We start from the raw sequence: 17177 nt of genomic DNA on the forward strand, positions 1-17177 counted from the left end.
TTGTAAAGCAGTATGCAAGTGGAAATTTTGCACCCAACTATATTTTGAATAGCGATCCTCATTTCCTTGTGATCATTTCTACATTAACGAGGAGTACATAGCATGTGATATTAATAGGACCTTACAATTCATATTCCATTCCATATACACTTGCTTTCAATGGGACAGCCTAGCATTAATAAAACATGGAAAACGTTTGTCATACATGAATAAAGATTCAGGCTTCATTTCCATCTTTAGTTCATTTGCCAATGTATAGCGAAGGACAAAGAGAATTATTAAAATATTGTTTTAAAGGTATGCACTGAAAGAAAATTTCTAATTATGTTCCCAAAATTAATACCTCAAAGAGCTTAGAAAAAGCAACAAATAAAAACAAGGTGCCTGATAAATGGCGCACATCCTTACTGTATTTCACATGTAATATTTTGTGGTTGCCATATTAGATTCTGAAAGAAAACCTGAATAGACAGTTTTTAATTTAATTCATCTGCATAAAGTTAAGCACGTTTAAGCCTTTACAGAATTGGGACCAAAAACTGCGACTAGAAAAAAAAAATATTTCAGAAAAAATTATATTTATTATCTCTTTCCTTGTGTTAAGATTGGGTGTGATTTACGATACTAGTAAACTAAAAAAATAATTTCAACAGAAGTGTGATTTTTAACTTGAGTGTGTTCCTTTTAATATTCTAATATTACCCTAAGGCGGGTAACATACAAGTTTTACTAATTTTCCTCATATAACCTATTGCTTTCATTATGTATCTTGAGCTACAGGAAATAACATACAGAGTTGAGAACTTTTACTAATTTCACAATGTGCTCCCACCTGTTTGCGAGCATCCACATCAGCAGCATCTTCTATATAGGTATCATCTGTTTCATGTTCCTCAAGTTCCTTCTCCGCATTTTCCGGTAAAACAATCTCAAAGTCATTCTTAGGGGCAGGAAGGCCCATAAGCCCTAGACGCAGATGCTCACGAGACTCTCTTTCCTGTTGAAAGTGAATCAAGTTTTAATCACTCTGATTGCACAGAGGTTTATATTATTTGGTAGATTTCCGTTGTCCTAAGTTACTAATAAATACAGAGGAAAAAGTACACAGATTCCATCTGGTGATTTTAGCTAGCTATGCAGTCAAGAAAGTTTAACAAATGAAAGATGAACGTTATTAATCCACATTATACAAAAGACAATGACTCCAGAATTCATGCTCTACGAATACAGTCTCCTGAGGCCTGTGGGAGGAAAACAGCTTGTAAAAGGTGCAATGAAAGGCATTCAGAGAAACAGCTATTTTAATGTAGGAGTATAGCACAGGAGTGGCTCCTCTTTTCTCACTGTCAGTTTCGACATGACACTAGAAGTTCAAGATGACATGCACTTTATGAAGTTACTCAGACAGAGAGATATAGGGCTATTTGTGGAGAGTTGTCTAACTGGAACATTTCTCTTCAGATATCACTACTCTAGAATTTCAATGCAGTGGCTCACAGATCTGGAAATTATGCCAGTAGGGTAATGGCAAAAGCACAAGCACCTCTGGAAACTATTAGGAAGCTGAAGTCTCTTATTGAACTTTCAAAGTCAAGAGCCAATCTTACCCTTGAAAAGGATGAGATGGCACTGAGACACTTGCAAGTACCTCCAAATAGACTTAGAGAAAGCTTCTATAAATTAAGAGAAAACTTCAGATTCTGTATTAAAAGAGCTATTTCCTTCAAAAGAACGTGCCAAGCACTTTGGACTGGAAATCCTTTGGTAGCCCAAAGAGAAACACTGGTGCCTCTGGTGGGAGATATCCAAAACCACAGTACAGGCTGCAGAATTTGCCACATAAAAGGAGCTCCCAAGGCAATTCCTATATAGTTCTGTGCCCTCTTATACCACATCTATTTGGCGCGATTCATCTGGCAGAATATCCAGGAATGGAAATGTCTGTTGACAAAGGTGATGAAAGAATCTGGACCAGACTACTACATTAATGGGCATCTCAATTTTGTCAACGGGGTACACTGATGAGAAAGTCCCGTATCTAGAACTGACGGCCAAAATATGAGGGATTTGAGGGTGGAATGGGATTACAGGATAAATGAATCTTTTCTTGGGACTAAGTATTTCCTGTTCCACTTCAAAGATACAAGTGGGGCTGAGGCCTAGTTATATCCAAATATCTTTATGTGGTGGAGAGTGTTGGAGCTCTTTGACTGGGCATACTCAAAGCTGTTTTTCTTTTTCATTGTGGTGAGATTTTTGCTTTTAAAGTGTATTCTTGATGTGATGAAAATGCAAAGATGTAATTTTATTAGGTCATGAATGAATATTTATGTGCAACTAGTAATACAAGTTCTGTAAAGGAGATCAAAATGAATTTCAAATCCCAGGAAGTTAATAGAACATTCTTCTCTTCCTCACATGTACTACTTACCAGTTGTTTTGCATAAGACGGATCACTGTAATCTGCCATTCCCTCTTCTGGATTGATGTTCAATTTATCTCGCAGGGGAGTCCTACCTGGAGTTGCTCCAACCACTGGTTTAGGAGTTATTCCACCACGAGGGGTCAAACCTTCTGCTCCATGAGATGGAGTCCTATAGAGTTAGGTAAAGGCACATTTGACCTTTTAATCAAAGGGCATCAGCTCTGAAAGCATTTGAATGCTTTTTTATATAGTAAGATACAACTAAATTGATCCAATTTTCAGAACTTTTTGTAAGACATCGCAATCTGTGATGATAGCTTAATAGACGTGGTTTCTTTCATAGAAGAAACAATAATGGAGAACACACGCGCACACAGAGAAAATCTATTACTGATTCAAAGCACCGTATTTAAGATGCGAAGTTAAAAATGCTATAGCCTTGCATAAATGTATTTAGAAAAATACTGCAGTTCTCTTTAGCTTGAAAGGATGGGGACTTCTTAAAATACTTCACATGTCAGAATGGCAAAGCCCATTTAACTTAGCCTATTGATTTTATTTAGCCCAGAGAAAGCTTTGTTCTGGTTGCACAGATGAAAAACACAGTTTTCCACGGGTGCCAAAAAAATTATTACAGGCTTGAATTTATTAAAGTAACATATTTTTTAACTTAGATTTTTCTGAAGTATTGTTATAACTAAAGTCCCCATGTATTCTGCATGGGTTAGTCACAGCAAAATGTTACAAATTTCAGATTGTCACAGAGTAATACTTCAGTACAGGAAGCATTTCAGTTAAAAGGGCTCTTAGATGTTTAAACTTGAGAGAATAAATAATAAAAACATCTAACCCATCTTAAAACTGTTAACATGAAGGTTCTGCTTTGTTATACTGCTTCCTTTAAATAAAAGAGATGTTGTATAATACTGTTTCTAAGCCCTGGTCTACACTAAGGTCGGGGGTCGAACTAGGGTACGCGAATTCAGCTACGTGAATAACGTAGCTGAATTCGAACTACCCTAGTTCGACTCACTCCGCCCAGACGCGCGAGCGAACTCCGCGGCTCCAAGGTCGACTCCGGCAACTCCTCCTGCCGCGGTGGAGTACCGGAGTTCGAACTAGCGCTTCCGGAGTTCGAACTATCGCGTCTAGATCAGACGCGATAGTTCGAACTCCGAGCAGTCGAACTTGCCGCGTCGACCCAGCAGGTAAGTGTAAACGTGGCCAAACATAACAAGCACACATTTTTCCATCCAAGATTTTGGATGTGAACACCCACAATGCATGAAAGTTAGGTGTCTAGAAAACAACCCTATTTGCATGTGCAAATCTGATCTTTAGTGAATGAAAAACTTGAATGCAAAATTAGATTACAGACACACACGACAGCAATTGGATCAGCATAGGCTGACCTTTGCACTTGTGTTAAGCTGTGCTGACTTCAAAAGGACTCTCCATAAAATAAAGACCTGCTTGAGTGGATACAATTGCGGCATCTGGATAAACATTTTTAGGGAACAGACTGAGGTTATTTTTGAAAAGTTGCCACAAGAATACCTATTTACTTCATTTGCTTCTTCTTCCTCAAGTACGATATACAGAAGTAAAATTTCAGAGTAGCAGCTGTGTTAGTCTGTATCAGCAAAAAGAACAGGAGTCCTTGTGGCACCTTAGAGACTAACAAATTTATTTCAGCATAAGCTTTCGTGGGCTACAGCTCACTTCTTCGGATGCACAGAAGAAGTGAGCTGTAGCCCACGAAAGCTTATGCTGAAATAAATTTGTTAGTCTCTAAGGTGCCACAAGTACTCCTGTTCTTTTTATAGAAGTAAAATTAAAACTTGAGTTGAAAAACTTCAGCCACAAAATATACCGAGTCTATAGAATTTTCCAGTTCTACGGATTATGGCATTTGTGGGACATATTTATTCAGGACCTACTGTAAGAGTCAAACTAACAATTCCATAATGTTCGGATTGGCTGTACAAGAATTTATATATATATATATATATATATATACACACACACACACACACACACACACACAAACACGGCCTATAAAATATTAACCTCGGCTTTTCAAAGGTTCACAGAAGTTTCAATCAAGTGTCTCTCAACAGCTGAAACTCAGATGCGATACTTTGGAAATGTTAGGATCAAATGTTACAGAGAATACCACTGCCAATTTTAAATATACCATATTTGTATTGCTATAGCAGACAGGAGTCCTAGTCATGGATCAGTACCCCATTGTGCTAGACACTGTACTAAAAGATGTGAGGCTCTCAACTTGACAAAGATGATAAGAAGAAAAAGAAAGTGGTATAATGAGGGCTAAAAAAAAATAATCAAGCTAGCATTTCTTGTAGGACAATAATCAAATCCTGTAATTTAAAATATTTTAAGAATTTCCACCCATCCCACCATCTCTGAATAGTTTGCTTTACCTGAAGGGTGTGGAAAGCACTGTATTTGGAGTCTGAACAACTTGTCTCTGGGGTGTCACTCCAGAGAAGTCACTCTCATGGAGGGGGGTATTAAGACCACCTTTCAGGGGGGTGTCTACGTTCGTCAGAGCCATCAAGTTCTGGGCTTCCTGTGTGACAGACAATATACAGAGCACGTTACCAGGATTTCCAAAATCAAACTCTGTTGTGCAAGTTTAATAGACCTAGAGTGAAAAAATAGGTATGAATGCTGAATAGTCATTTAAATGTCAAAGTATTTTGTTGAAATTGCTAAAAATTTCCTAATTTTAAGAAGAATACACTGGCTACTTACATGTCTTACAACACAGCTGAGTATTTTAATCTTCCTTAGTTGCTACAATGAGGGAGTTGCTTAATATTTCAGTTTTCTTCAACCTGGGTAGATACCACAGCTAAGATTTTCAAAAGTGATCAGTGACTTCTGACATGCAATTAAAGACACTTTAAAGGCGCTGATTTTCAGAAAGTGCTGTTCTCCCGCCCTCTGAAAATCAGGGCCTTTTAAAGTGTCCTACGTTCATCCAAAAGTCATCAAGATCATAAGGCCATATCTAGACATAATAAATACACTTCTCCAAGAGGCAGTAGCTATGTTGAAGGAAGAATTCTCCCATCAACTTAGAAGTGTCTACGCCAGGGCTTAGTTCAGCCTAATTATGTTGCACAGGGGGTGAAATTTGTGACGTAGTTAGGTTGACTTAACTTCGTATGGTAGACCGGGCCTTAGTCACTTTTGAAAATCTTGGTATATGCCTATAATGAGTCAAGAACATTTTCTTCTCACAAAGATTTTATCTTTTTGTCTTAAAGAAATCAGACAACCCTAAAGGTGAACACAGCGGATTAAACAGATTCACACAAGAACTGTAACTGTACAACACAATGATGGTCTTTCTATTCTAGTATCTTGCCTCCAAAAGTGGCTTATATGTGAGGTTTGAGGCAGATGGCACTTCCACCCCACGCTGAAGTACCTAATCACTTGGTGGGGAGATGCTGCAGGAATGGATGGCTGGTGGGGTCAGGTCCTGGGAGAAGCGGGGGCCCCACAGGGTTCCTGCCTCAGGTGACATACTGCCTCCCACATAGCGCTGGTGCAGCTGGAGAGTAACCCGCTGGTCCCAGCTGATAGCAGCACCACCTTGGCCCCGGTCTCAGTCCCAGCTACTCGCTCAGCACCCCCAACTTCCTGCAGCAGCATATCTCTACAGTGCTCATGGTACTGGTGAACCTGGGAGTGCCAAGCTCTGCCCCCATACCCACGGCCCACGCTGCCCCGCCCGCACTAAAAGAGGTACCCATTCTCCCTGCCTGCGACCCTAGCACCTATTAGCCCTGCTCTCTTCATTCCAGGGCCCCTCAGGTCGTGGTGGGAGGTGTCGCAGTGTCAATGGGTGTTACGATTCCTTCAAATGTTTGCAAGTTTTATTTTAGCTGCTATGATTTACACTCTTTGTGAGCAGAACTGTGAGATAACACGAAAGGTGCTCTAGGAAATCAAATTACTATTTTTGATACTCAGACTCGTTATAACTATATTGACCAAAGCCCTTCTACTTTACTACGTGTATTCTTATAAATTATAGGATTTTCACCTCTTTGTGTTGTCTTACTAAACTATGGAGTGGCATAACTTCTTTTCCTTCACTTAGGGTACGTCCATACTACCCACCCGGATCGGCGGGTAGCAATCGACTTCTCGGAGTTCGATATATCGCGTCTCATCTAGACGCGATATATCGAACTCCGAACGCGCTCCCGTCGACTCCGGAACTCCACCACCGCGAACGGCGGTGGCGGAGTCGACGGGGGAGCCGCGGACTTCGATCCCGTGCCGTGAGGACAGGTAAGTAACTCGAACTAAGGTAGTTCGAGTTCAGCTACGCTATTCGCGTAGCTGAAGTTGCGTACCTTAGTTCAACCCCCCCCAGTGTAGACCAGGCCTTAGGGAGGCTTGCTAGGACAAAGTCTGAGTACCCTCGCTCTAGTAAAACACAGAGCTTGCTCTATACATTTATACTTTACCTGCAGGATCCTGTCCTGTGCCGCTGGAGTTTTGGGCGTTCTAAGGGCGATGCTGTTGTTGGTGACATTGTATTCAGACAAAAGGGTGCTGGAAGCAGAGTTCGTAATTCCAGACTCTTCAGCTGTTTGACGTGCAATCTCGCTCGCCTGGCCTACTTTCACTACTTCCTCGAGCTCTGTATCTGAAATCTTTCAAAGGAAACCAGTATCAAACAATGAGTTACATTTGGGAGAATAAAGTTCTTATTGGCAGGTATCAAGAATTATATACCCAAGGAAAAAGGTAGCACTTTAAGAATACTCTCCTCTCACCCAGCTCAAGCAGATACTCTATTCCTACTTAACGCACTGGCTAGTTGCTTATTCAATGCATTAAAAAAAAAAAAAAAACAACCTGTCTGACATGTATGATCATAAAAAGGTGCGACATTGCGAGGTCAAAAGGTACGGTATGTGCAATGGCAGAGCAAGCTTCCCTGCCCTGCCAACGTATGTCAGCTCTAACCTAGGAAAAGCACCTCTACGGATGAGAGGAAAGTTCCGTCTATGCCTGTTTGAACCTCAGTCTCTGTGACAACTGTGGTGCGCTGGGTACAGAACTGTGACCATTAGACTCATTTCACACAGGCCACCAAACATCCGACAGCTGGTAGCAGTTTGCATCTGAGAGACAATTTACCTGAGGTGCTGGAAGCACTAGTTTGCTTCTTTTTTTAGTAAACTCTGACACCCCACTGGTCTGAAGAATAGCTGAAGGCAAGTCAGATTCTTTCTTCCGTTTCATATGCTGTTTGTCTTTTTTGCGCTCTCTTCCTTCCTTCTCCCTGTCACAGTGGACAAGAACGTCATTTAAAATACTCAGAACTGATCAGGAAAGCAAAACTGGCGTTTCTGAGAGAGACAGAAAATCCTTTGCTCTAGCTGGTGAAGGTGGGATATGCTGTAACAAATCATATTTCAGGAAGAGGTAGCAGCCTTGTGGATCAGAAGTCAATTGATAATATACGGATTGAAAACCATGCAAAGGAATGTCCCATCTGTAAATAATAGCATTTAGGAAACAGTTAGTGGACATCCATTGGTGCTAGACAGCACGCCAGTGACTGCAGGGAGAGGGAGGACCACTGAAAAATACTAACAAGCCCCCAGTGTAAGCAAGCAGGACCTGCCCTTCCTCCCACAAGTGGTAGGAGGCAGCTAGGGAGCCATGGGAGCTTAGGAAACAAGGCTCTGCCCTTGGAGGAATAGGAAGAGAAGCAGCACATGAAATCTTGCATGGGAAGTTGGGGGAAGAGTTAGTAGGGCATGGAGCCAGGTTTCAATCTGTACATCACACACACTTTTTTAAACAAAACTTGAATTAGGGGCTATAATTCCAACAAGAGTTTCTGGTGAAGCCACTCGAGCTTCCTTCTCATGGTTCACAAGCACATGACCCTCTTGCTGGAACCGCAGCTCCGTAATTCACAGCTGTCTACTATTTCTACTGTATACAATGGATTGCCTCAACTAGGAATTATTGAAAGAAAAATTAATTAGATTAGAGCTAGTAAATCAAGTTGGATGGATTGTTGGATCTGCCCACTCAATAGAGAACAGTTGGCAGAAGTAACTGGAAGTGAATTGTGGAAGTACAAATAACAGCATGCTGGCTAGCTCTGCTGTTCCATCTGACAACATGTATGTCACTTCTCAAGTGCACATTTGCAGAGACAATTTTGTCAAATAAAGAAAAAGTACTTGAGCAGATTCTAATAATAATATAATTACATGTGGCACAATGGCAATAAAACAAACTAACAAAGTATTGCTATGACACGTCAAAGCTGCTCTTACAAGCAATTTAATAAAGCCATGTTTTGTAGGAGAAAAAAATCGGTCATTTCTCTGATGAAAACTAAAATGCAGTTATCTTACTGATGTAAAAATAGGACAGAGCGAGGTGATGCAATGGTTTAAATTCTTTAAAGCCTTTACATTCTTAGGGTCCAAGGAGTAAAAAAAAGAGTTTGGGAGCCCCATTCTTGTGTCCAGTCGATATTTTTCCACATTATTAAACTGACAAAATTCACCAAGACAAGCAATCATAGGAGACCTAGAACTGAAGAGAAAGGGCCTGCAAGTCAGAATCAAGGTGCACTGGCACATACCCAGTGAGGAACACACTTTACAGGAGCACTAAAAGTTCACTCAAAAAACTTAAAACAGTGGTCCCCAACGCAGTGCCTGTGGTGCCATGGTGCCCGCCAGGGCATCTATGTGCGCTCGCGTACTGGCTGGCGGACGGGCATCCACCGAAATGCCGCCAAGAAGCAGTGTCATCCAGAGGCGTCGCTGCTGAAATGACGCCGATTTTCGGTGGCAACACCTATGGATGATGATGCTTGTCGGCGGCATTTCAATGCCGACGCCTAATGACGTTGCCCTTCTCAGCAGGATTTCGGCAGATGCTCATCCGCTGGCCACGGTCCTCAGTGGCTCGTCTGGCGCACGCCGGACGAAAAAGGTTGGGGACCACTGACTTAAAACAAACTTACGATCTTAATTCTCCATCCAGGTCTTGCTGACGTAGCTTCCTGAAGTCCGCATCCAGTGCCTGGTAGTTTTCCTCCAATGTATCATAAAAGCCAGGAGCAGGCTTCTTTTCAAATGGGATTTCTGCATTGTAATCCACACCTCTCTTCTTTTTCCTTTTCTTCTGGATCTCTATCCCCGCAGCTCTAAGTTCCCTCCTCTTCTGGAGAGCAGCAAGACGTCTGAGGAAACACAGGAAATGCTACTTAATTCAAAGTTAATGCCTTCTGTACCACAGTCACCTGCTAACATGAGATATTACTTAGGGATGAGATATTATTTATAAAATGTGACGGACCATAATAGCACTGACATTATTAAATGTTTATATTCCAGGAGCACCCAGATGCCCCAGTCAGGCTGCAGACTCATTGTGCTAGGTGCTCTGCAAACACATCCCAAGATATGATGACACAGCCCCTGTTGCCCTGAAAAGTTTACAATCTAAAGCCCTGATCCTGCAAAGACTTAAGTATGTGCTTTACTTTGTACATTGCATGTAGTCCCAGTGAAGTCAATGTGAGTAATTCTATTGCATCAGTGTAAGCACAAATGAGTCTTTACAGGAGTGGGGCCCAAGAAGACGAGCGGCATATGAAGGACAGAGGAGGGGTCCACCATATACTGCTGTTATACACACATTCGCAAATTTATTTTTTTAATCATTCTAACTAGATAAAGCAAAGTGGCAACTAATCCCATCTTTCTTTCAAACATCATCAACCTGATCATTTCTTTTTGGCATTTCAGTACGGGTGGGTCTTGAAGAGAAGTTGAAAGAGAAGAGAACAGAGCCTTCACAGATCAGATCAGTTCAGGGAAGGGATTCCATGTGAAAGGGACAGAGGGAGAAACTGAAAACTCAAGAGACAACAGAGCAGACAAGTGGAAGGGATGGGTTGTGTCTACCTAGCTTCTTCCAGCTGCTTCTCTCTTGCTTTTCTCTTGGCCTTCTTTCCCTGAGTATTAGCCAGACGCGCTCTAGCTTCAGATAGCATTTCAAGTTCATCTGCAAAAAGTACAGAGAAGGAAGGTTACCAATTTTTCACATTATACTGGGGAGCTGGGGGTTAATATTAAGATCAGAAGAAAACCTTTAGAAAGATGCCAGGATCGGTGTGCCAGCATGGATTCCCCATGCCCTCTACATTCTCTCTTTACAATGAACACAAACAACAAGATGAACACAAGAGATCAAGCCACCAACCAGATGAACCAAACAGATCACAAAAACATTCATAATGTTGGCAATATTTCACTGATGTACGAGGCTGCTTAAACTGAAATCAGAATATTCCTAGTGAAAGGGAGACCTAGCACAATAAAAGAAAACAATTTCATTTAGATTTAGGCCTACACAATAATGATGAGTGACCTATTATTATGATGACAGGAACATGACACTTGAGAACAGTCCTTATTCAATCTTTAGCCTGGGCACCTTCATGGACTCCTACCCCTCCTGTCTCAAATATCACTCACTGGTGTAACACACAGAAGAATTTGTACATTTCAGTAATGATTCATCTAGGAGATATTAGCTGGTGTGAAGACACAGAGAGGAGAATTGCCAGTGGAAGGGCAGTAAATAGCAGAAAGCCAGGCAGTGAAATAAAAAACCAGCCATCCAAGAAAACATAGGTGATAAAGAGACAAAAGAGAAGGAGGGGAGCAGATCCAAAGGAGGAAGGGGACCATATGAAATTGAAGAAAAGACAGAGGAAACGTGAAAGACGAGAGTGAAACAGAGCACCTGAGGCAGAATACAAGATAAAGACTGTAGGAGGAACAGAGATAGGAGCCTGAGAAAACAGAAGAGACAGGATGAAGTAAACAAAGGCCAAAGAAACTGCAAGAGACTGAATTGTTAAAAAATACTAATACATGTAACACATTCTTAATTTACCTTCATCCATATCAATAGGATCTGGACGGGCTGGTTTGGTTTCTGGATTTGGATCAATTTCTCCTGGTTTCAGTTTTCGAGGATCATCTGCAGTTTCTTCCTCATTGTCTCTCTGAGCAGCTTTATCCCTGTAAAGATGTACCAGCACATTCAGGTGACATGACCCACTTTATGAAACTGGGGAAAACGTGTAACTATCTCCTGAAATCCCAACCCCCAAAACTGCCCAAGAAATGTAAGCCAGTAGCTCACAGTAAACATTACAGACACTTACTAACTGCAGAGAAGAATTATGAATCACTGAACACTAATATTTAAGCCACTAAAACAAAAGCATCACAAATTAATAAAAACAACTGAAAGAGGCAATGAAACATGCAAAGTGGACAAGTCAGCACTAATGAGGGTGACAGAAGTGAACTCACCTTTTGTGGGCAACAGCAGTACATGGAAAGATACTGATAATAGAGAACTGCTGCAAGACAAACCACCCTACATCTCACTTGTTGCTTCTAACCACCAACAGCCCTAACAGTAGCTTGAAGGAGAGGAAAGAACTGGGCCTGCTAGCAACCCCTGCCAGCATAGGAAATGGGCCAGTCATTTCTCTCTCTGCCTCCCTCCAGGCCACCAGGGACCAGGAGCCTTTCCCATCAAGCTAGGTAGCCCAACCTAGCAGCCTATAGAAGGTCCAAGCCAACTGGAAGCCCTTCCAGCTGCAGCACCCGGGAGGGAGAAGAGAATACCTCCACACATCCAGCAACCTCCTGATGTCTATGTAACAAACTACAAACATTTTCATGCTCTTTATCTTTAGCAAAACAGAGTCACTTACAAAAGAAATTCATAGTGTTCCAAGCACTGCGCAGCTGTTCTTCCAATGATTGGAGCAATGGTCCTCCACTGGGTTGGCATTAGCTTGGCCAAGTGTAATAGTTTCTCCTCTTCTTCCCGTGACCATTCTGTCTTTTTGATACTTGGGTCCAACCACTCGTACCTGTTACACAGCAATAAAATTAAAAGAGGGCATTTCTGGGACAGTTTATGACAATTGTGAGCAAGTCATATTGCTTCCACCAACCATTATGATGGGATTTCAGAATCTCATCCTGGATTTATATGATCTATGGCTATATAAAAATGTATATTATATGTAGCACTTTTATACATATAAAGCTTTACGTTTTGTTCTCATTTGTCATACAGATCTTCCCATCTCTCCTCATCCTCACATTTTTTTGGCAAAAGACAGGATTCACAAATCTAGTCTTTACTAGTCATGTGGTATTACATACCATTTTCAAATGGTTACAAGAAATGGTGGAGAACAATTAAGGCCCCGATACTGTAAATACTTAAGCACACACTTAACTAAGTGTGCAAGTAGTTCCATTAGACTATGCTTCCATTAAGTTTAGCATGTGCGATTCAGTGTCTGCAGGATTGGGGCCTAAATCTCATATGGATTTGTTAGTACATGTGTGTTAATTTTAAGGGTTAGGGTTTTTTTTTGGTACACATTCAAATCTAGTACTGGAAAATAAAAAAAGGAGCGGCTAAACTGAATGGTCTGAAAGCCTCTTTATATTAATACAAAGAGCTTATTTAAAGTGAATTTTCTTTCTGACAAACATCTCGTTAAAATATGTAAATCAGACTACAAAGTGGTTATTTTGAACTAAATTTTCACAATGATCCTGTATCTTCAGTTTATATGATGTCACTGATGTCATCTGTAAAGTGAGTGGCTTTCTATTTTTGCTCATGTTGCTTTCAAGGAATATGAGTTTGTGATAGCTGCAGAAGATGAAATCAAGTAAGAATCACAAAGCTCTAACTCCCTCCCCTGGACCTGAACCACTGACAAACTTTATAGTAACTTTTAAATTCACATGAACTATGGATCTCACTTTCCCATTACTGTGTTCTCTACTTACCATCTGGCTTTGCATTGTTTTGCTGATTTTCTGTGCAACAAGGAAGCAATACGAGACCACTGGTTTTTGCCATATTTCATCACAGCTGCTTTAAGAATTTCATCCTTAAAACAAAAAGAATTCTTATTACGATGGGTCATTAGAAAACTTTATCAGAGATGAATGCTTGCTTTGAGCTCTGTGAGGAGAGATGGAGAAGAGGGTTTGACAAGGATGGTGGCCTGGTGGGAAGGGCAAAGGAACCCTCTTCTTCCCACAATTTTGCTCGCATCGAAGATGAGTGAAGATGTAGGGCTGTTTTACCAATGTCGTTAATCGTATCGCTAACATTTAAAATTACTGTAGCTGAAAGAGGTTAGCAAAAGAAAATTATTGCCATTTAATTTGGGTATTTGACAGCACTTGGTGAATGGCCAGTTTCATTGTTTCTCCTGTACAGTAAGTTTCCAGGATTGTGTGGATCCTTCACACAACAAGGATGGTGAGAAAATATTTTTAACAATAGGACATGGTAAAAGCATGAAAACTGGGGCATGTGTGGCACCTAAAACCACTTTCAACTTTTTTTAAATTGAGTAGATTGCAAGTTGGTGATGTCCCTTTAATTGGAAGTTTCAAGTTTGCGATGGAAATTGAGCCAACTGCCTAAAAAACAGCAAGCTTTGAAGGTCCTAAAAAGAAGAAGTCAATATCAAGACAAGCACTTGGTTGCAGATCCAGTCATAGTTAGAACTGTTTATTTTTTGATATCTGCATCCTAAACCTAAGTATGTTTCTGTTCTTGTATAGTTCATTTAATACAATATATGGCAGATTAACAGCCATTTCCTATTGTCAGCTTTGTTTGGAGATAGTGGACATGATGATATACATGTGTAGTAGGACCAAAGTGTTGTTAGGAACACTTGTTTTGTGACAAGGTAACCGCAGACACACTTAATTTTACAGTTTAATGGCAATACATTACTTAGGAGTGCAAAAAGTTCTTGTACCAAATCTGAACAACCAATGGCATATGAAATCTATTTATGAAATATCTCATTTGCAGGTGTTTCAACTGAAACAGCTGCAGACCCTGAGAAGACTTCAAACAAAGAAAAGAGGATATGATCTCCAAGTGTCATGAAATCTTCACTACAAGAATTCAGTAATCAGCAGCTCCAATTTTCACAGGGTTATCTCACAATAAAGTATCCATTAGGGCTGACACTACATCACTACACTACATCAGGACTGACACTACATCACAAGACAAGGTGTGCACCATGACTTCTTGATGGCAAGTGACATAGTGAAGATAACTTCAAGACACTGGAATTCAAACCTGTGTTGAGATAGAACAGTTCTGTCTCAGAAGACAAAATTATAGAAGCATCAATCCCACGAAACAGAAAGAGCTTCATGTCCCCAAGCCCAAACTTTGCCTCTTCTACAGAAACCATACATTTCACTTTTAATATAAGAAGTTAGAACCCTCAAATTTAGGAGATTCTGGAAGAAAGTTATGGACCTGTTGCAGACCATTCTAGCATGGAAACCATAAAGTGCATGCACTGGAACTGTGGCCAGATGTGAACAAAAGCTGAAAAGCTCAGTTACCCTTTGAAGTTTTCCTGGGATCAGATGGCATCTTTTCCTAAGGGAAAGTCTACACTACCGCACTACATTGGCACAGCTGCACTGCTGTAGTGCGTCTGGTGAAGATGCATTATGGTGACAGGAGAGCGCTCTCCTGTCAGCATAATTACTCCACCTCCGTGAGAGGTGGAAGCTATATCAGAAGGAGAGTGTCTCCCTCCGACATAGCGCAGCGTAGACATCGCTTTAAGTCGATGTAACTTATGTCACTCATGGGGAGTGTTGTTTTCACCCTAACTGAGCTGAAAACAGAAGCCTTGTTTTGTATAGAAAAAAGCACACAAAGTGATCAAATAAGCCATCTACTATGTGCTCCACAAACGCTCATTATAGCCTAGTCCAGGGGTCGGTAATCTTTCAGAGGTGGTGTGCTGAGTCTTCATTTATTCACTCTGATTTAAGGTTTCACATGCCAGTAATACATTTTAAAGTTTTTAGAAGGTCTCTTTCTATAAATCTATAATATAATAACTAAACTATTATTGTATGTAAAGTAAATAAGAAGCTTCATTTAAAATTAAATTAAAATGCAGAGCCCCTCCGGACCAGTGGCCAGGACCTGGGCAGTGTGAGCGCCACTGAAAATCATCTCACATGCTGCCTTTGGCACTCGTGCCATATGTTGCCTACCCCTGGCCTAGTCTGTACAAGAAGAGTATCCATTGCCAACAATAGAAATTTGCCATTAAACTATGTTCAGTGACAGTTCAGCTGCACAAAGTTGTTTTTCCTCATGTACACAAGCCTTCAGAGTGCATTTAGCTTTAACCGTAGGCTGCTGAGTTTTGGTTTGGGATACTACGGGGGGGGCGTATATATTTAAAATGAAAAAACTCTTCTCTCTCTCCCTATATATCATACTTCCATCTCTTGCTGCAAGATTCCATTTGCTACAAGTTAGCACCACAGTAATACCATTGATAAGATGTACAAATAATCACTGGTAATTTTTTGCATGACCACTATGTAGCTACTCATATGTTTTTTGTGAACCAATCACCACAGTACGGCACCAAATACAAACACTTGCTTTGGTGTCATCCTGGTAGGACTCTAGCCTCTGTAAAGCCCTCAGAGGAGATGCATTCTTGAGATCATCATCCTTTGAGAGGATAAGGACGAAGGGGAGCGAATCTCTCTGAAAGGCTGAGAAGGTAGGAGAACACAGGCCTTGCCAGATGGAGGGAAATGCTTGTGCTTGTTATGTCAGGATATGACCAAACTTTAGCTAACTGAAGGACCACATAATTGCTTTGTCAAAAATGCTTCTTACCATAGGAGAGCAGCCTATACTTAGTCTCACCCTTCCTCATAGGGAGAGATAAAGCATTCTGCAGAAAGAAACACTTTCCAGCACACAGGGACCCATGCGGCTCTGACCCCCTGCTCATGCAGCACTCTCTGAACCCCAGCACATAGAACAGCTCCCAGAACACAAGGCACATGTGGATATGAGTCCCCTGCTCATACTGCACACCGGGGACCCAAGCCTGCAGAGGAACCGGCACAAGGGGCCCCTGCCCATTTCTGCACATTGGGGACCACTGCCAGCACACGGGTGTTCACAGGGTTCTGAGATCCCTGCCCATGCTACACACTAGGTACCCCAGCCTGCAGCAGAGCCAGCTCCCAGCACACAGGGCCGAGGCGGATCTGGGCTCCCTGCCCATGCTACACACGAGGGAGCCCAGCCTGCAGAGGGGCCAGCTCCCAGCACACAGGGCCGAGGTGGATCTGGGCCCCCTGCCCATGCTGCAGAGGGGATAGCTCCCTGCACACAGGGCCGAGGTGGATCTGGGCCCCCTGCCCATGCTACACACTAGGTACCCCAGCCTGCAGAGGGGCCAGCTCCCAGCACACAGGGCCCAGGCGGATCTGGCCTCCCTGCCCATGCTGCACACTAGGTACCCCAGCCTGCAGAGAGGACAGCTCCCAGCACACAGGGCCCAGGCGGATCTCTGGCCCCCCCCCCCATGCACATGGTAGGTACCCGGAGCCCAGCAGAGGCAGCGCACACACCCAGCCTGCAGAGGGGCCAGCTCCCAGCACACAGGGCCGAGGCGGATCTGGGCCCCCTGCCCATGCTACACACGAGGGAGCCCAGCCTGCAGAGGGGCCAGCTCCCAGCACACAGGGCCCAGGCGGATCTGGGCCCTCCCCCCTTTGCACACTGGGGACCCTCA

General features: G+C 42.1%; 1 protein-coding gene across 1 annotated transcript in view; it reads right to left on the reverse strand.

Moving 5' to 3' along the window:
* CDC5L (cell division cycle 5 like) overlaps positions 1 to 17177 on the reverse strand; it is a 49409-nt gene that overhangs the window by 31829 nt on the left and 403 nt on the right. The window contains exons 2-11 of the mRNA XM_039530931.1: positions 13357 to 13460; positions 12255 to 12416; positions 11420 to 11547; positions 10423 to 10522; positions 9477 to 9695; positions 7619 to 7763; positions 6940 to 7128; positions 4873 to 5021; positions 2432 to 2594; positions 833 to 997 (exon numbers count right to left, since the gene is read on the reverse strand). Coding sequence (XP_039386865.1) covers positions 833 to 997; positions 2432 to 2594; positions 4873 to 5021; positions 6940 to 7128; positions 7619 to 7763; positions 9477 to 9695; positions 10423 to 10522; positions 11420 to 11547; positions 12255 to 12416; positions 13357 to 13460 — 1524 coding nt within the window. The remainder of the gene's footprint in view (positions 1 to 832; positions 998 to 2431; positions 2595 to 4872; positions 5022 to 6939; positions 7129 to 7618; positions 7764 to 9476; positions 9696 to 10422; positions 10523 to 11419; positions 11548 to 12254; positions 12417 to 13356; positions 13461 to 17177) is intronic.

Source organism: Mauremys reevesii, linkage group 3 (genome assembly GCF_016161935.1).
Source record: "Mauremys reevesii isolate NIE-2019 linkage group 3, ASM1616193v1, whole genome shotgun sequence".
NCBI lineage: Eukaryota > Metazoa > Chordata > Testudines > Geoemydidae > Mauremys > Mauremys reevesii.